General features: G+C 31.4%; 1 protein-coding gene across 2 annotated transcripts in view; it reads left to right on the top strand.

The window, feature by feature from the left end:
* The window catches only part of SI (sucrase-isomaltase), a 112,437-nt gene that overhangs the window by 38,095 nt on the left and 51,891 nt on the right, over positions 1–22,451 (top strand). For both annotated transcript variants that reach the window (XM_033211613.1, XM_033211614.1), the window contains exons 17-26: positions 1,764–1,880; positions 3,876–4,030; positions 5,003–5,087; positions 5,798–5,854; positions 6,782–6,906; positions 8,350–8,438; positions 11,345–11,394; positions 12,100–12,270; positions 13,904–14,059; positions 21,402–21,608. In XM_033211613.1, the coding sequence (XP_033067504.1) occupies positions 1,764–1,880; positions 3,876–4,030; positions 5,003–5,087; positions 5,798–5,854; positions 6,782–6,906; positions 8,350–8,438; positions 11,345–11,394; positions 12,100–12,270; positions 13,904–14,059; positions 21,402–21,608 (1,212 nt within the window). The remainder of the gene's footprint in view (positions 1–1,763; positions 1,881–3,875; positions 4,031–5,002; positions 5,088–5,797; positions 5,855–6,781; positions 6,907–8,349; positions 8,439–11,344; positions 11,395–12,099; positions 12,271–13,903; positions 14,060–21,401; positions 21,609–22,451) is intronic.

The raw sequence follows: 22,451 nt of genomic DNA, 5'->3' as shown, positions 1-22,451 counted from the left end.
TGCACAATAAACAGTTCCAGATAGATTAAGGGACCTATGTGTGTAAAATAAACTTTATCCATTTCAGAAGAAAATATAAAAGGATAAATTTATGACATCAGATTGGAGAAATAATTACTTAAGCAGAATACTTAATTACTTAATTACTTAAGGAGAACAAATCTTAAGGGAAACACGTATAAATTTGACTACAGCAAAATGAAAACTTCTGTTCATCAAAAGACCATTTGAAAAGTTAAAAATTAGAGCAACTCACCACGAAATGTTATTTTCAATTCACATAGTCGATAAATGATATTCAATTTGAAGTGCCTACCTTAAATCTATAAAAATTAAGAACAATAGAAAAGAAGTAAAAGATATAAACAGGCAATTCTACAGAAAGAGGATTCTATCGGGACCCAATAAAAATATGAAAAAGTCCTCAACTTTCCTGTAATCAGAGAAATGCAAGTAAAAACCATGGTGAGATATATTTTATGAAGAAAGATGATAAAAATTTGTCTGAAAAATATCAAGAATTGGCAAGAAAATGAATAAGGGGAACCTTCATGTGCTATTATAGTGCTTGCAAATGATTACAAAGAGTTCTGATTATACAATTCACATTATAAATAAAAAAGAAAAATAATCCTGTGTATGTACACCATAGAGTAAGAATACATTTTTTACATATTCACAAGGATATCTATACAGGGTGAGTACCCCCTATCCAAAATGTGTGGGACCAGAAAGGTTTCAGATTTCAGGTATTTTCAGATAATTTAGTGTTTACATATATGCAACAAAATGTCTTAAAGGAGCAAATTTATGGTTCGTATACACCTTACACACATAGTTTGAAGGCAATTTTATATGATTTTGTTGAGGAAACAGTTTTGACTGCAACCTGTCATTTGAGGTCAGGTATGGAACTTTCCACTTCTGGCATTATGTTGGCACTCAAATTTTTTTTTTTTTTAAGCATTTCATATTTTGAATTTCTGGATTAGGAATGTTCAGCCTATATATAAATTTCACGGAAGAATTTTTATAGTCATGAGTACCCATACATTGGAGAACTAGAGCAACATTAATATAATTGAATCTCACACAAAAAGGAAATTACATTACAATGCACACAACATGTCATTTATACAGTTAAGAAAGCATGCAAAACAATGCTATATATTGTTTATAGATACATATATACTTACACGGAAAAAGTAAAGAAATGTTGGTAAACGGTAAACACTAAATTCAGGATAATATTTTCTGGAGAGTCCTTGAATACGGATAATGAGGTCTTATATGGGTACACATTGTGCAAAGCTCAATTTTATTTGGAATAATTAATTTCAAAGCTCAACATGAACACATGGTCACAGTTTGTTATTATTTTATTCCTACAGTTACATATTATACTATAAGAAAAATCAGATCAAAGAAAGTTAGTTTGAGATTAAGAAGCAACATATTTTAATACAATAGTTTCATCTTTTACAATGAATTAATGAGAACATCAAAATAAAAAAATGAGTAAAATATAAATACAAAAGGCTAAGAAAATGCATAAAGGGACAATGAAGGAAACCTGTAAAATAATGCAACTAGAGACAAGGAGGGAGCAAAAATGGAAAATAAATTGGTTTAAGGAAGCGCATGTAAAAGGAGTAAAACAAATTGTAAATAATGCACATTAATCAGGTGAGGCATACAGTGTGATGCTCTAGCCAAATTTGACAATCTTAATATTATAAATAGTAAATATATTTGTTATTTAGGTTGGAGCAGATATCTGTGGATTTGTGGCTGAAACCACGGAAGAGCTTTGCAGAAGATGGATGCAACTTGGGGCATTTTACCCATTTTCCAGAAACCATAATGCTGACGGATATGAAGTAAGTGCCTCTTGTTCTACATGTTGTGAAATAAAACACAACCATAGTTTTTATTAATGTCCTAAATTTAAATCTATACAGTATATGGTCTGAAAGATTATAGCATAATTTATAAAGAATTGTTAGAAGTCCCTCTTTCAAGACCTATACATATTTTGTATATTATTACATTTAAAAAAAATGGTCAAATAAGGAAATCATGAAATGAAATGTAGTCACAGCACAAATATCTTAGTTGAGACTAATGCATACACTGTACAAATGTATTAGATTACCAGTATTTTAAATTAGAGCCAAAACTTTTAGAGTATGAATTCTTGGATTCTAACAATGTAAGTTCCGGGTAACTTTTATACGAAGAAAAGTTATAATATACTGTAATGGATTTTGAGTTTTTGTTTAATTCATATGAAACAAGAATTTAAAGATACCCACAAAACATTTAGAGTCCAGTGTCTTTCAATAATAAATAGAACTGGAATAAATACATAGGGACAAAAAACAACACTAACACTTTTAAAACACAGTTTTGGACTAGTAGGAGCAGAAGGGCAAGACAGTACAAAGCTAGTCTACCAGCCCTGGGAACTCAGCATACTGTTGGCTCATCATGATAAGCATGTTTTTCACAGGGAATAGTAAAATTCAGTTAAACCATTACATCAATTAAGTACATGCTGGTTGAGAAACCATTCAATGTTTACACACTGGCTGCATACAGGGCTTGTATTGTGTTTGAGAAGAGGCACAACTACTGAGCTCAGCCTGGAGAGAGGCATGATCAAAAAGAATTAAAAGGTACAAATTGGAGATTAGTTTCTCCTTAATATACCTAAATGATATTTTCAGGAAATGTGCGTCCATGGGAGATTTTGATAGAAATTGCATGAAACTCTACGTTCATTTGTATTCTCCAAAATGCTGATGATAAGACAGAAATAAATTTTGAAATTTACTGGTGAAATAATGTGAATGAAAAAGGGAGTGAGCATGAGAAAGCAGGGAGAGTCTGCAGACCACGGTTCAGGTCTGAACTTGATGAAGGTGAAGGGAAGGTGGTTTGGGAGGGAGAATTCCGTATTGCAGCCTAGTTCTAACCAAGTTTCAGTCAGGTGAGTGGGGAGTCCTTAAGGGAAAGCTGACCATCGATCTTTCATGCATCTCCCAGGAATGAGTCTGCATCGTATTCTTACTATGCTCATTCAAGGCTGGGAGCAGCATTGGGAAACATGGTTTTCAGTGCAAACTTAATAGTGGATTCAGGGAGACAGTAGTTGAGGTCTTCAGTTAATATCATTACCAAAAGCAGGAGGCCTAAACAGGCTTGTCCATATCAGTGTTACTTGGCTGAAGGAGTCACTTATCTAGCCTGAGCTCAGTAGAGAGGCTGCACTTCAAATTGTAAGTCTACAGGGCTGTCCAGGTAGCTCTGTTCCCTGTGTTCCTGAGCCAGCAACCTACCTGTGATAATTCTAATAGCAATGGTACAAGACAGTAAGTCCTTAGGCAAGTCCATTTCAAGCCTCTGCTTTAATGTATCACACATAATAACATCCTATTGGCCAGAGTGGATTGCATGACTGAGCGCCAAGTCAAAGCGTGGGTAGGTACACTCTACCTTCACTGGTAGAGATTACAACATTCCATGATAAAGGATGTGGGTACAAGGAAGCATGAAACATTGATGCCAATAATTCATTCTACCACCATTATAAGATAAAAATTCTCTTTTGTTAAAAAAATATTAATTTTTTCTGTGGCAATACTTCAAATATGTTGAAGTGTCCACTTCAAAATTAAGTGCAATTAAAACATATAACAAAACCTAGACATATTCATTCAAACACTTTGATGATGAAACTGGAATAATTTTAATTTCTCATAAACAAGCTGAAATTTATGTAGTTTGCTTTAAACAGCAGATTAAAATGCTTCTACTTTAATTTTCACTCATATTTTAGCTTTCTTATTTTAATTTCTCTTTCTATCTCACAGCATCAGGATCCTGCATTTTTTGGGCAGAATTCGCTTTTGGTTAAATCATCAAGGCACTATTTAACTATTCGCTACACCTTATTACCCTTCCTCTACACTCTGTTTTATAAAGCCCATGTGTTTGGAGAAACAGTAGCAAGACCAGTTCTTCATGAGTGAGTACTACGTACAATAATTATAATAATACTTTTTAAAGTATTTTCAAACTTATACAGAAAAGATTAATAGAGATAAATCAAGATATAAATTAAATTTCTGATGCTTGTTTTTACATTTGTATAGATGATTTGAAGAGCTATACAATGATACTAGTAAATATAATTAATTGGACAATAGGTAGAAATGAGAGAATTAAATAGAACTTACAAGGAAAAGATATGAAACATGTTAGGATATTGTATCAGTAAGAAAGATTAAGCATACAATTATTAAAAATATATCAACTAAATATTGAAACAATAAACTAAACATAGATCAAGAGTACAGTATAGTACTTACTAAAAAAGGAAATTGTGTTTATCTTTTCATATATCTTTGACCAGAGTGGGGCCTTTCTGTGATGAATGACTTAAAGATCCTTTTAAATTCAGGTAAAAATTAGAGTTTACCATGAAAAAGTTTTAAGTGAAGAAAGTAGAATATGAAAGATTTCCTATAGTTTATGAACCTATCTTATAGGAGAAAATAATTAAACAGAAGAGTTTTTGTATAAATAAAAGGTAACCTTGTGATCTATGATAGATTTTTGAGTATAAGATAAACTGATTTTCTCCTTCTCTCTTTTCTTCCTTCTTTCTTCCCTTCCCTCCCTGCTTTCTACTTTCCTTTCCTTTGTTCCCACCCCTTCCTCCTATCCTCCCTCCCCTCCTTCTTTCCTTCATTTCTTCCTTTTCCCTTCTCCCTCTTCTACTCCCCACTTCTTCCTTCTTCGCTTCCTCCCTTCCTTCTTGAGTGTCAGATGAACAATAAAGGATGTAAGAACTATGGATTCAAAATGTCATCTGAAACAAGCACAATTCAAGATAATAACAATTCCCAGGAAAAAAAATGAAAAGATAAACCAAACCAGGAATTTAGCTAAACTTATTTTTTCATTATTATACTTTAAACATTGTCATTGTTCTTAGGTTTTATGAAGACATGAACAGCTGGATTGAGGACACTGAGTTTTTGTGGGGCCCTGCATTACTTATTACTCCTGTTCTAAAACAGGTAGGCTCTACAGGTTTAATAACCTTATTGTTTCAACTGAAGTTTGTACAACTAAATTGACCCTACATTACAAAACATCTGAATAACAGATGATACTCAGTGGATGTTTCAAGCTGATAAATATCAAGTTGGAATTCTATGATGTGAAACAAATTTCAAAAAGTTGAAAATTATATGAAGTTATTGTTCTCCTGAAAAAAAAACTATATTATAGAATCAAAATCAAATCATAATAACAAAGGGCTTTCATTTAAGTAGACATATACATTGAAATTTTGCTCAATTGTAAATAAAGAGGAACTGGAAAACTGGAAAACTCACTGATCAGATGAAAATGTTGGAGAAACACTGGAGTGAGTTGGTCATTATTACCTATTTTTAAAAGGTGTATGTGTCTATGGACGTAAACAGAAATAAACATATTCGCATTCACAATGACCATGTGGTTTATAACAGTACATATATATGCATACGTTATTTTAATTGCTATCTAAATTAATTATTTCTTTACCTCTTTGCTTTGGTAAGTTTTACAATATATTATCTGAAGCTAATAAAATAGCCTTTTGATTATTATCTATAGGAAATATCGGAGTGTAACAACATAAAGTTTTTTTCCCTTGACTATGAAAACCCAACTTAATATTTGATAAGATCCTCTCTGTTAAAAATTGAAACTAAAAAATACATATTATCTTTCTTTATTTTAGGGAGCAGATACCGTGAGTGCCTACATCCCTGATGCTATCTGGTATGATTACGAATCTGTAAGTAACCTTAACATACTAATGGACTCACAAGTATATTTTTAAACATTTCCACATAGAAACTTTATTCCATAGAAACTTAACTACATAGCATACATATTTTTAGAATTTCTGTTATTAACTATAAAAAATAATAATTTCAAACTTTAGAAATGTGTCAAAATTTTTGTAAGTATACCCTTTTTTGCACATGAGCTAGACTCTAATATGAAGTTATATTATTTAGCATAAAGAGATATTATTTATTTTTAAATTTTGGAAATAAAAGTTAGCAGTAATGTAGGAAGGAGTGGCAACTTATTTTAATACTTTTTCTTATTTTATATATTTATCTTATTGCCAGAAGACTTGAGTACTGAGCTAATCTTACATATTTGTTTTTATATGGTATATTCAAATATTTGAAAAAGGCTTTTATTTCAACCTTGAAAAGACAAAATAACAGCACTCATATACACCATCCATTGTTTTCAACTGAACAAGACTTTTTGAGCAATATTTATTCTAAATGATATTATTTTGCAAATCACTTACATTGGCTAAGTATACCCTTATTTTTACAGGAATAATGATTTTAAGAAAATCCTTCCTAAAGACATAGTTAACTTTAAACCATAACAAAGAATAAAAAAGCTAATTAAAGTACTGTTATTGTAGAAAGAAAATGAGTCTCTTTTTGTTGATTTTTTTTATTTTTGAGAAAGTGAGCTTATTTTTGCTCTACTTTGTTCAGCAAACTGGGGGGAAAATAAACAACAACAAAAAAACCAAACTCTCCTAAAACTAGAAAACAATATATTGTATTCATTTGGATGACATAAATTGCTCATAATAAAAATTGTTTCTATGCATACCTTTTAATTCTTGTGAAATAGAGTTTAAAGTCTTCAATAATATTAAGAATATTTGTAATCTCCCAATTATTAGGGTGCAAAAAGGCCATGGAGGAAACAACGTGTTGATATGTATCTTCCAGCAGACAAAATAGGATTACATCTTAGAGGAGGTTATATCATCCCCATTCAAGAACCAGATGTAACAACAACAGCAAGGTAAAATGAAAAATCATTAACTGAAATCTAAAATAAAATTGAAATTCTAATATTTCATATTTGCATTAAGAATCAGAGATATTTAGTTTCTTCACCTGCAGATATTTGACACACAGAGGTAATACTGAACTATAACCATTGTAGTTATAAAAAGAATGAAATTATTTATATTATTATAAATATCTTAATTTTCAAAATTTCTAATTTACTTAGAAGTTAACTTCCTGTATCAAAAATTTACTCACATTAGCATAAAGATATTTGATTCTTAATAAATATACAAAATGTGAATATTTTTATATTATTGAGTAAAGTATTTGTTAGTTTTTACATATTTGAATTTCCATACATAAATAAATCCCAATGTATTTCTTTCTGCTAAAATGTTTTAAGTTCATAAATGAACTGGGTATTTCATGTTAGGTAAAGAGCAAGAGAGAAACTAAATTGCTCACTAAGTGTAAATCTCAGAAATATTTTCTAAAAGTAAAAGAAACTTGAAAATGCTGGTGCTCCATTTCGCATCATTCATTCTAAGTACAAAGAGCACAGAAAGTGCCGTATTGAATTCACATACTTTTCTCTGTTCTGCCACAACCCAAAAGGAAGTTACTCTTTATTCTTTACCCTACTGTATTTTCTTCATGACATTAAGAATATCTGAAATTATGTTATTTATTATTTTCTTTTATGTAGTATGTTAGTGATATGCATTAGTAATTAGTAATTTAACTGTTTTGGCATTCTAGAATGGACTAGTATCATAATGTAACTGATTCACGAGTATGTTCTCAAAAAGTTGTTATACACGAGAGCTGTAATGACCAACAGCAACATATACCTTGGTAAATACATACTGGAAGAAATACGTCCTATACAGTCCAGGAGATGCCTGGACTGTATAGCCTTGGAGATAATATTTTATGGTAAAATGTAACTTAAAAAAACATATTTCTTGACTATATCTCATTACTCCTGTTATAATCATTTCATTTATAATATTCTTACAGATTCCACTAAACATTATTTTAAATTTTAATCTTTTTTTTATTTTTTTGCTCATAAGTAGTAGACTTAATTCATTGAGATTTAGGGGTATACAGGTTGAGTTGAGCCTTAATATGACACATTCAATTTTTCTTATTTGAATTAAAATACATTGTTTCAATTTTGCAAGTATCTCAGCCTTCAAAAAATCCATTATTGCATTTATTACATTTATTCTTTTGACTCATTTTCTACATGTATAAAGTACTTCTGATTCACATAAGAACATTGATATCAGTAAATTATGAACACATATAAATACAAATTTATTGATGTCAATTTTCCTACTGAATTCAGGACCCATAAAACAGACAGGTTGAAGTGGACTTATTTATAGGATATTGTATTATTATGCATTTATTTTGAATCATATATGCATCTAATTTTTCTTAATAGCCGTAAGAATCCTCTAGGACTTATAGTAGCATTAGACGAAAACAACTCAGCCAAAGGAGACTTTTTCTGGGATGATGGAGAAACTAAAGGTAAGTCTGAAAGTGATATGCTTTAAATGTTCATTCTGATAACTGGAAGTTTTGGCTTTATTGATATAGGTTTTTTCATTTTTAAAATATCACAATTTTTATTTTTAATTCCTAAATTTTTATCTGTTACAGGCTTTTAGGTTACTTTAAACATTTTACCATTGTTATTTGCTTTATCTATATTTAACTAACATATCCAGTTTTGTGCTTTTGTTTGTTGTAAGTCTTTGACAAAACTTTTTAATCTATCTTTATCTTTTAGATTAAAATAGTCAATAATTTCTCAGGTATACAAATTGCATTATATTTTCAACTGTTTTGAAGTAAGATAGTGATTATAACTAAAATTTTGTTACTGTAAACAGAAAATAAAACCAACATTTAACGATTTAGTTATTTAATGTCAAATTATTTGGGGTAAGAATGTCATTGTATCAATTGCTTACAATTTATTTTCCTTATTATCTTTCATTGTATTTCTTGAGCTCCAAACTTGAGAATTCAGTATACCAAACAAAATATTTAAAAGTAATTTTATGCTATGGTATTTCTAATTACGCCATAGTAAGTTTGTCTATTTGTATTTAAGTATTCACTTACAATTTTCCTTATACATTTTTAGAAACCTTTTAGAAAAATCTCATTTCTTCTAATAGAGGGCTGTTAGGTATGTGTTTTATATATGAGTACAAAAGATTAAAATTTATCTTCTATTTTAATTAACTACTTCTTAGGTGTATTAAGGAATATCCTTGTACAAATTTTAAAGAGTTACAGATAAATATAAGAAGGGCAACAAGAAAAAAAAGACTATCCTAAATGCCTTTAAATGCATATGAAACATGTGAATATTTATTTATGTGTTTTTGAAAATGTGTGTATTTAAAAATTACCACAGGATTCTGTAACTCTCTCCTAAGCCTTATATTCACCCTCAGTTAACATTCGTTTAAACAAATTACATTTATTTATGGCCTTATATCAATGTATTAGCAATCAAACTTATTCCAAGGAAAGATATGTTCTCTGGGTGATTTTCTCAATGCAAGCTGTGAATTACTTATATCATTAACAGCTACTAATCATAAATGTCCTCTATAGTCCTTTCCTTGATAAATGTAGTCTTTTATACCATTTACCTGACTTCCAAATTTATATCTTCAAATCAGTCTTCTATATACTTCTCTATTTGTTTGTCTAATAAAAATCTAAAACATAATCTGCCAAGATAGAACTTGGATCTTACCACCATATATCTGCTACATCTATGGTGTTCCCTTTGTCAGTTGATGGTAACTTCATTGCTACAGATGCCAACACCTTGGAATGGGCTGTTCTCTCTCACAACCTAAGGATTTCATTGGTTCTACTTTGATCTGAATCTTCTCATCAGTTCCACCATAATCACCACCATCTTTCATGTTAATTTAGGACAATAGCTTCCTAATTGCCCTGTAGCTGTTTTCAATCCCTTTTTAAATTTTATTACAATCCAGCAGATAATCATTTAAAAAGGGGATTCCAGTAATTGCATCTCTTCTCAAAACCCTCTAATGATCCTCCATTTTACTCAATTAGGAGACAGTGTTTTATCGAGACTTGGAGAGCTTATGGTTTGTGCTTTAACATTTGCACACGTGCACGCGCACACCCCAAACGCACACATACACATCTATTATCCTGTATTGCTTTCTATTTCTCAATTTCAGCACACCATCCTTCTTGCTCTTTCTTAAAATACCCTGGGGTGTAAACACTAGGGTGAGCCCTTCCGTCAGATTAGACTCCAAACCTATTCTCTGGCTTATGTAGTAAGCCAAAAAACTTCCTGCATAGAAGTTTTATAAAAGTGGATTTCAGCTGAACTTACATTATTTGTAGTCATCAATCAAACAATGTTATTGAGATGATACCTCCATTGACAGCATGTGTGGTACAATTATAAGATTATTCCTATTACTCAAATTACATAAATATTCCAAATACATACTGTCTACTGATAAAGATGCATATGAATAGCTTACTTTCATATAAGTAAGTAGCTAAGAATATGAATAATATAATTCAGTCAGTTATCTAATATGATACCTATGTAGCTATGTGCATTTAAAAAGTGAAAGAAAACCAGAATTCTGATTAATGGATTTGTAAGCAAACATGGAGACAGTAAAGTGATCTTCAGTTCAGGTTCTGAATATAATTTTATTTCCTAAGACTGAAATTTAAAGCAAATTAATGTTGTGGAAAGTATATTATATGAATCCTAGGATTCCCTTTATATTTTAACACTGTTTATGACAAACTACTTCAGTCTTTATCTTCAGTTTTTCTTTTAAAGAGATATGTTGAATAAAAGTTTTATTACATATATGGTACAGAATCATTGTATTCATCCATATTCCTCATTAAAGTTTATTTCAATTACAGATTAAGGTTTATTTCAATCTTCAACGTGTCTCCAGATTTATTTTTTCCTTGAATACAAAAATAATAGAAAAAATAAACATAAAGATGCAAAATATATTATAGTATACCATGTCTTCCTGAGAAAAATTTACTGTTATGAGGTTTACAAGAGAGAAAATATCATTCAAAACAATACATTTTTAATTATATATTATTTACTGTAAGTTTTACTTTCTCTTAATTTCCAGAAATATCTTGGTAGTCTTTGAAAAAGTAAACAAGGCAAATATGCATTCATTACCTCTACTCGCTGTGAAAATAAAATACCATTATTATATTATTTAGAGGAAATTAAAACATTTACAGAGAAAATGTTTGAGATGCTTCATTAATAAACAGAATCTAATTTGTTCAAACTTCTTAAGTGTTATATAAGTGTAAAACCAGAGCAGAGAATTTAACACTACATTTTGTACTGATCATGATATTTTTCATTTCAGATACCATACAAAATGGCAGCTACATATTATATACATTTTCAGTTTCTAATGTAAGTATTCTCTTTGTACTTACAGTTAAATGTATAATTTGTTCATGCCTAGGTTATTCTTTTATGGTGAATATTTTGGAAAAGGTGTTTACATTTGCCTACAGATTTTAATGGAATGTAATGAAATAAGTTGTTCATTTAAATTGTTTATTTAAATTGTTAAATTATAAACAAGTTGTTATAAAATTTTATAAAGTTTGTGATCATGTAATTGATGCAAAGAAACCTTTAGAGTTCTTAACATATTATGTTTAGTTTTAGGCAACATGCCCTAGGAAAACAATTTCAACATATTTGAAAATATTTTAATGAATTAGTCACAGTAATAGTTGGTGTGGATTTTGGTTTATTAAATTTTGAATAGTTAATAGAAATGACTTTTTTTCATAGATGTTGGTTTTTTCATACATTCTTTTTTGGCAAAGTTAAATTATTATTCATCAATGTTAGGACTAGAATAAGAATGAGTATATATGTGTTGCATATGAGTAATTAAGGTTGTCTCTGAAAGTAAAATTTTCTGGCATATATATATAAATTAAAATAGTTATTAATGAGTATATTTCTATGTGCTACTTGGATGAGGAGAGCTGGAAGGAATAGAGGTGTAGATGATGACCTTTCTTTGCTATGTCATATTGGTATTGTTATTTCAGGTTTGTATCTGATGACTTAATATATAATATCATACACTATTTTTCCCAGAACACATTAGATATTGTGTGCACACATTCATCATATCAGGAAGGAACTACCTTAGCATTTCAGACTGTAAAAATCCTTGGGTTGACAGACATTGTTACAGAAGTTACAGTGGCGGAAAATAATCAACCAATGAGCCCTCATTCCAATTTCACTTATGATGCTTCTAACCAGGTAATTACAATCTTTTAAAATATTTTAGCTATCATATAATCTCACATTTAACATTATATAACCATTCGGGCACTTACCATATTTCTCCTCTCAGTGTGTCTTCCTTCCTTCTCTTCATTGCTTCCTTCCTCCATTTTTTTCTTCACTTTTTCTGAATAATATTCCAATTTATGTCAATTCAATTTGTATTTAGATATCAACATGAAGGAAACTCCTTGCAATTTCTCTCTCCCTATTTTATTTTCTCATGCATACTAGTTATATGGGCCTTGCTAATATTTTCCATAAAATTCTTCTAATCTGAACTCTAACCTACCTATTGTACACAAAAGAAATTCCAAATGTTTTAGCTGCTTTAGACTCTTTAACATATTGGTTCAGTTCATTTCTTTAGTCTTTCTCCTGTTTCTTTTTTAGTGAGGTGTCATTGTCCTCAAAATATATCTTGTACTCTTCTGACTTCAATTTTGTGTTTACACTTTTCTACTCCTGTAGAAAGCCTTCCTTATGTTGTGATTTTTGTTTCCTTTGACAGTTGTAGTATAGAGGGGAAAAGAATAACAAAATTGGATGCAGTGTTATTGGATGCACAGATTCCAGCTCTGCTATCTCTGCTTCTAAACACATTAAATAAATCTCTCATTATTTTAGTTTTCTCATTTGCAAAATGTAATATTTCAGTCATAGTGTTGCTTTGGGTAGTAGATTGATGTATTAAAAAAGAGACTGTAATATTTAAAAACATGAAAGCAATTATTTTTGTCATTTACCTTTTCTCCATTTATATAATACCAAATTATTAGTAATATTGCCATAAATAATTTCTTAATTGTTTAAGATACAGAACATTGTCTTATAATATTTTTGTCTAACTCGTAAGACCTCTGGCCCAGGACTTTTCAATTATTTATTTTCAGAAAATACGTACTGATTAATTATTTTTTATTTAGTAGGTATATTATGATTTATATTTCCTAGCATTATAAGAACAAATTGATATAAATTAAGCAATACAAGCTTATTGTGAACTTTATGACTCTAATAGAGATTAAAAGAGGGAATAATAAAAAATAATTGTATTGGTTAGGTATGCAATATAAAGGTCTATCTGTGGCTATTTGTATGTCTACTTTTATGCTTATAAATATATATACATAAACACTAGTAGTATACCTTCATAATTCTACTGTGCATAGATTGATCTTTATATGAACTTTCATTACTCAAAGTAAAGTTTTGCAACTATGTTTGGTGGATATCAAAAAGTAAGTTATGCAGATGAAAATCTGGGTGTGGGATAAATTTGCTCACATTATTCCCAAGGTATATAAGAAATAATCAAACATAATTTTGAAATCCCAATTATAGATATAATTGTATGTGTGTGCACATACATATGTACATATATGTATATATACATAAATACACACATATATATTGCATATATATAATTCTATTTTTAAAGTATTTTATCTAAACTAATAATGATTTAATTTGAAGAACTGCCATCATTGCCACATTTCGTAAAATGTAAATTTTTTTTAAATCATCCAATGATCAGATACAGTGTTTAAAAGTTTTGTTCGTTTGTGTTTTTTGTTTGTTTGTGTTTTTTGTTTGTTTGTCTTCAAAGGTTCTCCTAATTGCAGATCTCAACCTTAACCTTGGAAGAAACTTTAGTGTTCAATGGAATCAAATTTTCTCAGAAAATGAAACATTTAATTGTTATCCAGATGCAGATTTGGCAACTGAACAAAAGTGCATACAACGTGGCTGTGTATGGCAAACGGTAATAATAATTTTAATTATTACTCATAATATGGTTTTCACATAAGCATTTCAATGAAAATTTTACATGTTATAATTTTAAATCTGCAGCATATAAACTAAATTCAATTAGATAATCATGTGGAATGTGAAGTTAGCGTCTCTGACAGGCAATTCACTTTTATTTTAATTAATTATCCAAAGACATATCTTAGTAAATGCCAGGCTGAATTGATGCGTAAACTGCTTTCCAGGCACTTTGGATAGTGTAACTTTACTTAATGAAATAATACTGTCTGTTACACTTTACTTGGTGTTGACTGTAGCTGATTTGCTCATTTGGATAAGATATGCCAGTAGTGGACACTATTTCGAAATCATTGTCTCAAGTTATTAAGACATATAACGTTGAGTAGAGGGCTAGTTCTCTTCTACCAAGGATGGTAATCTCTGGCCAGTTATTTTGACTTTCATTTTAACAAAATAATAATGGCTGAGGGTGGCAGGTGTTTTTACCAATGTCACAGGAAGGACATTGTAAAACATTCCCTCTTGCTATGCCTGTTTTTCAAATTCTGAACTTTTCGTTACATCATTGAGCTTTGTCAACAGATACATTTATTTAATATAACCAAATAATTAAATGCGTTTGTTATATCACTGGGATGAGTCAAGACATATCTGTCAGCAATTTTCCAGAGACATTTACATTTATATAAAGAGATGCATAGAATCTCTGCCTCCAGAGAAATTACCCCGATTTCTCTCCATTAATTGTTAAAACAGCATAATCTGTAGCACTAGTGAAGAATAGGGAAGAATGTAAGAACAGAAAAAGTGAAGAGGAGAAAAGATTTTAAAATCAACAGAAATCAAATAGTGAAGTTCATTTCTCTGAATCTTCTCTTTAAGTTGTCTCTCTTCAGCCAGATTCACATCCATTCCCCTTTACATTCAAAGTATGCTAACTTTATCAAAACAAATCTAAAGGACAGGTGGGAACAATTCGTCTTACTAAAGCATAAATAGCTTCTAAACATGAACTTGTGAAATTTTATCTTTCCCATTAAATATTTTTAATGTGATATATATATATAATGTTAAATCTATATAATGTTATATATAATGCTAATGTTATATATGTAACTATATATAACTATATATGTATAAATATATATATACACACACACACACATCACAGTTTTTTATCTGCTCATTGATTGATGAACATTTGGTTTGGTTCCACATTTTTGCAATTGCAAATTGTGCTGCTATAAACATGCACGTGCAAGTATCTTTTTTGCATAATTACTTCTTTTCCTCTGGGTGGATACTCAGTAGTTGGATTGCTGGAACAAATGGTGGTACTGCTTTTAATTCTTTAAGGAATCTCCACACTCTTTTCCATAGTGGCTGTACTAGTTTACATTCCCACCATCAGTGTAGAAGTGTCCCCTTTTCACTGAATCCATGCCAACATCTATTATTTTTTGATTTTTTGATTATGGCCATTCTTTCAGGAGGAAGGTAGTATCACATTGTTGTTTTGATTTGCATTTTCCTGATCATTAGTGATGCCGATCATTTGTTCATATGTTTGTTGGCCATTTGTTCATATTTTCTTTTGAGAATTGTCTATTCATGCCCTTAGCCCACTTTTTGAAGGGATTGCTTGTTTGTTTTTCCTGCCAAATTGTTTGAACTTGTTGTAGATTCTGGATATTCATTCTCTGTCAGATGTGTAGATGGTGAAGATTTTCTGCCACTCTGTGGGTTGTCTGTTTACTCTGCTGACTGTTCCTTTTGCACTGCAAAACTTCTTTAGTTTAATTAAGTCCCAGCTGTTTATCTTTGTTTTCATTGCATTTGCTTTTTTTTCTTGGTCATCAAATCCTTGCCTGAGCCAATGTCTACAGTGCTATCTTCTAGAATTTGTGTAGTTTCTGGTCTTAGATTTAAGTCCTTAATCCGCCTTGAGTGGATTTTTGTATAAGGTGAGAGATGACAATCTAGTTTCATTCTCCTGCATGTGGCTTACCAATTATTATAGCACCGTTTGTTGAATAGGATGTCCTTGCCCCACTTTATGTTTCTGTCTGCTTTGTCGAAGATCAGGTGGCTGTAGATATCAGGGTTTATTTCTGGGTTCTCTATTCTGTTACATTGGTCTGTGTGATTATTTTTGTACAGTACTGTGCTATTTTGGTGACTATGGCTTTATAGTATAGTTTGAAATTAGGCAATATGATGCCTCCAGATTTGTTCTTTTTGCTTATTCTCACTTTGACTATGCATGGTCTTTTTTGATTCCATATGAATTTTAGGATTGCTTTTTCTAGTTCAGTGAAGAATAATGATGGTGTTTTGATGGGAATTGCATTGAAGCTGTATATTGTTTCGGCAGTATGGTGATTTTCACAATATTCTTTCTATCCATCCATGAGCATGGGATATGTTTCTAATTGTTTGTGTCATATATGATTTCTTTCAGCAGTGTTTGTAGTTTTCCTTGTAGTGGTCTTTCACTTCCTTGGTTAGGTATAATCCTAAGTATTCTATTTTATTTTATTTATGCAGCTATTGTAAAAAGGGTTGAGTTATTGATTTGATTCTCAGCTTGGTTCTTTTTAGTTTATAGAAGAGCTATCGATTTCTGTACACTAACTTTGTATCCGAAAATTTTGCTGAACTATTTTATCAGTTCTAGGAGCTTTTTGGAGGAGGCTTTAGGGTTTTCTAGCTAAACGATCATATCATCAGCAAATAGCGACAGTCTGACTTCCCTTTACTGATTTGGATGCCCTTTCTTTCTTTCTCATCTGATTGCCCTTGCTAGGACTTCCAGTACTATGCTGAAAATAAGTGAGAATGGCCATCTCTGTCTTGTTCCAGTTCTTAGAGAGAATGCTCTCAACTTTTTCCCATTCAGCTATTGTTCTCCACAGTATGTTGGCTGTGGGTTTGTCACACGGTTTTTATTACATTGAGGTATGACCCTTGTTTGCCGATTTTACTGAGAGTTTTAATCAAAATTGAATGCTGTAATAGAAGATCCTGTGATTTTTGTTTTTAATTCTGTTTATGTGGTGTATCACATTCATTGACTTGCATATGTGAAACCATCCCTGTATCGCTAGTATGAAACCCACTTGATCATGTTGGGCTATCTTTGTGATATGTTGTTGAATTTGGTTAGCCAGTATTTTGTTAAGGATTCTTGCATCTATATTCCTCAGGGATATTGGTCTGTAGTTTACGTTTTTGGTTATGTCCTTTCCTGGTTTTGGTATTATGGTGATACTGGCTTTATAGAACAGTTTAGGGGGGTTCCCCCTTTCTCTGTCTTGTTGAATAATGTCGATAGGATTGGTACCAATTATTCTTTGAATAACTGGTAAAATTCTGCTATGAATACATGTGATCCTGGACATTTTTTTGTTGGTAATTGTTTACTACCATTTTAGTCTCACTTCTTGTTATTGGTCTGCTCAGGTTATCTAATTCTTCCTTATTTAAGGTTGTGTCTTTCCAGGAATGTATCCATCTCTTCTAGGTTATCTAATTTATGTGTATAAAGGTGTTCATAGTAGCCTTGAATGATCTTTTGTATTTCTGTGGTGTCAGTTGTAGTAGCTCCCATTTCATTTCTAATTGAGCTTATTTGGACTTTCTCTCTCCTTTTCTTGATCAATCTTGCTAATGATCAGTCAATTTTATTTATCTTTTCAAAGAACTAGACTTTTATTTCAGTTGTCTTTTGTATTTTTTGTTTGTTTGTTTCAGTTTCACTTAGTAATGTTCTGATCTTGGTTATTTCCTTTCTTCTTCTGAGTTTTGGTTTGGTTTGTTCTTGTTTCTCTAGTTCCTTGAGATGTGACCTTAGATTGTCTATGTGTGCTCTTTTAGACTTTTTGGTGTAGACATTTAGGGCTATGAACTTTCTTATTAGTACTGCCTTTGCTGTATCCCAGAGCTTTTGATAGGCTGTGTCACTATTGTCATTCAGTTAAAAGACTATTTTATTTATTTATTTATTTATTTATTTATTTATTTATTTATTTATTTTTTGAGACAGAGTCTCGCTCTGTCACCCAGACTGGAGTGCAGTGGCTGGATCTCAGCTCACTGCAAGCTCCGCCTCCCGGGTTCCCGCCATTCTCCTGCCTCAGCCTCCTGAGTAGCTGGGACTACAGGCGCCGCCACCTTGCCCGGCTAGTTTTTTTGTATTTTTAGTAGAGAAGGGGTTTCACCGGGTTAGCCAGGATGGTCTCGATCTCCTGACCTCGTGATCCGCCCGCCTCGGCCTCCCAAAGTGCTGGGATTACAGGCTTGAGCCACCGCGCCTGGCCTAAAAGACTTTTTAAATTTTCATCTTGATTTTATTTTTAAGCCAATGATCATTCAGGAGCAGATTATTTAATTTCCATGTATTTGTATGGCTTTGAAGATTCTTTTCAGAGTTATTTCCAGTATTATTTTACTGTGGTCTGAGAGAGTGCTTGATATAATTTTGATTTTCTTAAATTTATTGAGGCTCATTTCATGGCCTATCATATGGTCTATCTTGGAGAAAGTTCCATGTGCTGATGAATAGAATGTATCTTCTGTGGTTGTTGGGTAGAATGTTCTGTAAGTATCTGTTAAGTCCATTTTTTCCAGGGTATGGTTTAAATCCATTGTTACTTTGTTGACTTTCCATCTTGATGATCTTTCTAGTACTGTCAGTGGAGTATTGAAGTCTTCCACTATTACTGTGTTGCTGATTCTCTCAATTCTTAGGTCTATTAGTAATTGTTTTATAAATTTGGGAGCTCCAGTGTTAGGTGCATATATATTTAGGACTGTGATATTTTCCTGTTGGATAAGGCTTTTTATCATTGTATAATGTCCATCTTAGCCTTTTTTAACTGCTGTTGCTTTAAAGTTTGTTTCGTCTGATATAAAAAATAGGTACTTCTGCTGTTTTTTGGTGTTCATTTACATGGAATGTTTTTGTTCCCACCCCTTTATCTTGAGTTTATGTGAGTCCTTATGTGTTAGGTGAGTCTGTTGGAGGCAGCAGATAGCTGGTTGGTGAATAGTTATCCATTCTGTTATTCTGTGTCCTTAAAGTGGAGCATTTAGACCATTTACTTTCAATGTCAGTACTGAGATGTGAAGTACCATTCCATTCATTGTGCTATTTTTTGCCTGTATACCTTGTGTTTTTTAATTATGTTTTATAAGTCCTGTGAGATTTATGCTTTAAACAGGTTCAGTTTTGATGTATTTCTAGGATTTGTTTCAAGATTCAGAGCTCTTTTTAGCACTTACCATAGTACTGATTCTGGTAGTAGTCAATTCTCTCAGCATTTGTTTGTCTGAAAAAAGGCTATATCTTTCCTTCATTTATGAACCTAAGTGTCCCTGGATACAAAAGTCTTGGCTGATAATTGTTTTGTTTAAGGAGGCTGAAGATAGAGCCCCAATCCCTTCTAGCTTGTAGGGTTTCTGCTGAGAAACATGCTGTTTTCTTTTATAGGTTACCTGGTGCTTTTGCCTCACAGCTCTTAAGATTTTTTCCTTCATCTTAACTTTAGATAACCTGACAACAATGTGTCTAGGCAATGATATTTTCACAGTGAATATCCCAGGTATTCTTTGAGTTCTCTTTTATTTGGATGTCTAGGTCTCTAGCAAGGCCAGAGAAGTTTTCCTTGATTATTCCTTCAAATATGTTTTCCAAATTTTTAGATTTCCCTTCTTTCTCAGTAACACTAACTATTCTTAGGTTTGGTCATTTAACGTAATCCCATACTTCTTGGAGGTTGTGTTCATATTGTCTTATTCCTTTTTCTTTGTCTTTACTGGATTGAGTTAATTCAAAAACCTCATCTTCAAGCTTTGAAATTCTTTCCTCTGCCTGTATGATTCTATTGCTGAGACTTTCATTTCTTTATTTAAGTCCATGTGGTAGGATGATATCATCAATAAAATAAGCTTGAACAGATGAGAAGTATTCAAAGACTAAACCCTGGGCGATTACAAACTTTAGCCAAGGAGGAAATGACAAAGGAGGCTTAGAAAGAACAGCTCATGTATTGGGTTGGAAATAACATGCTGGGTCCTGGAAGCCAATTGAACAAAGCATTTAGAATGGAAGAAATGATCAACTATGCCAGTTGTTTGTTAGTAAGATAAGGACTGGAAACTGACATGTGGATTTGGCAACATGGGAGTCTTTGGTAACTTTGGCATGCAAACATTAGATGTAGTACTAGGGATAAAAGCCTGGTTAGAGTCAGTTCAAGAGAAAATCAAGGGACACATTAGAGATAGCGAGTATGATGAACACTTCTATGTTTTGCTGTAAATAAAGCAGAAAAAATAGAACAGTAGTCAGAGAAACTACTGAAGTGACATTTACTTCAAAAAAATGAGATGAATAAAATCAGTTTATGCTGTTAAAAGTAACATAATGAATGCAATATTTTTGATGCAAGAGAAGGTGGAGAATTGAGGGAGAAATATTTTTATAGGTAAGGAGGCCTGGGATAGGGTACACAGATGAAATTGTTCACTTTAGGTAGAAGCCAGACAGTACGCCCTCGAGAAGATGAGTCAAACAGAGTATCTCAATTTAGTCAGCTTAGGCCCCTTCCTTTTAAAGAGCTTTTAGGAGGACTTGTACAACTTCTTTAAAAGGAAATTGGAAATGTAGATAAATATATTTCTCCACAAAATATAATAATAATCAAGGAAGATAGGGAGAATGGATTGTGGTAAAGAAACTAGCCATCAATGCCACAGTTTATAACTCTTTTTCTTAGGTTTTGTCTCTCACTTCTATGTAAACCAATCAACTCGGATTCTTAGCCAAGGGTTCCTATTTCAAATCCAGGTCAGGATGTAATCGACCAATATAAGAATAAGTTTAAAAAAGAAGGATTGAGAGTTTCATTATAAGTAAAAGGACTCTACCACTTGCCCTTTAGAGGCATGTCATAATGCCATTTTTATACACAATAATCAACAATCAATATGAAGAGTAAGAACAAATATGGAATCAAAATGTATCAGTAATATACTTGCTTTTGCAGACAACACAATTTAATGATATATTTTGAGTTAAAAAAGTATGACATTTGATCCTTCTGCTCTACCGTTCTTTCTGTAGAGGGTAAAGGCAAATATTTTGTATAAAATTTTAGTACAGGGGATCCCAAATTACATATAATATATTTTGTGTTATGACTATTATTTCATTTCTGTATTAATGAAACTTGTAAATCATACAATGTGTGACTAAACATCAGTATAATTTTAAAGAGTCGAATATTACAAGGCTTATAATTTCTGACAATGAACATGCATTGTGTTTTTAGGATTCTTCTCTATCCAAAGCACCTGAGTGTTACTTTCCAAGACAAGATGACCCTTATTCAGTCAAGTCAACTAACTATTCATCAATGGGTGTAACAGCTGACCTCCAACTAAATACTGCAAATGCTAGAATAAAGTTACCTTCTGACCCCATCTCAACTCTTCGTGTGGAGGTGAAATATCACAAAAATGACATGTTGCAGTTTAAGGTATGCTTGATATAAACTACCTCAAAGCTAGTTTTGATTTTGGGTAATTTTGGAGATTTTGGATAATTCTACGATTGGATGTTTAATGTAGTATTAAAGGTTATTAACAGTTTTGATAATATTTTGATTCTATAAAAATATTTTTTCCTACACAACTCATAGCTAGGTGCCCAAGAAATGAAACTGCTCATTCTTGCTAACTTTGTGATTAGTACAATGATGATTTAAAAACTACATTTAAATTCTTGCAAAATACATAAGTCATTTATTATCAAACTATGCTGATAGTGTCATTAAAATAAACAAAATTGGATGCCTACTCTTTTTACTATTTTTAAGTTGTGACCTTAATTTTCTGGCCAATATAATATGATATACCAAAGCAATAATTTCATTCAACTTTTAGAGATAGCATATTTTTTTAACTTAAGAATCCCAAGGGATTCCATTAAGAATAGCATCAGAAATTTTAAATATCAACACAATAACTAGATGTAAAATGTATTTCCAAAGATATTTTCTTGTACATTGTTGCTCACTATTTAGAAGCAGAAATGGCAACAAATCTCATTAGCAAACTCAAATGAAAAAATCAAATAATAAATCATCAAAAATTATAGGACTAAATGGACTATCTGTAAGGAGAAAAACTATTAAAAATGTTCATATTATTTTAAAATTATAAATAAGAGTCAATTATCTTTTAAATGTTAATTCACTTTAGCTCAATTGCTGCTTTTAAAGTATTTTCATATAAATCTTAGTGAAGTATCTTTTGAGACTTCATAAAATAACTTGTAAGTTTGTCTGAAAAAACAAACACTGTGCAATGGTTAAAATTCA

The sequence above is a fragment of the Trachypithecus francoisi genome, unplaced genomic scaffold (genome assembly GCF_009764315.1).
Source record: "Trachypithecus francoisi isolate TF-2019V2 unplaced genomic scaffold, Tfra_2.0 Lachesis_group0, whole genome shotgun sequence".
Lineage (NCBI taxonomy): Eukaryota > Metazoa > Chordata > Mammalia > Primates > Cercopithecidae > Trachypithecus > Trachypithecus francoisi.
The sequence above is the reverse complement of the archived record's forward strand: the minus strand, read 5'-3'. Positions and strand labels throughout refer to the sequence as shown.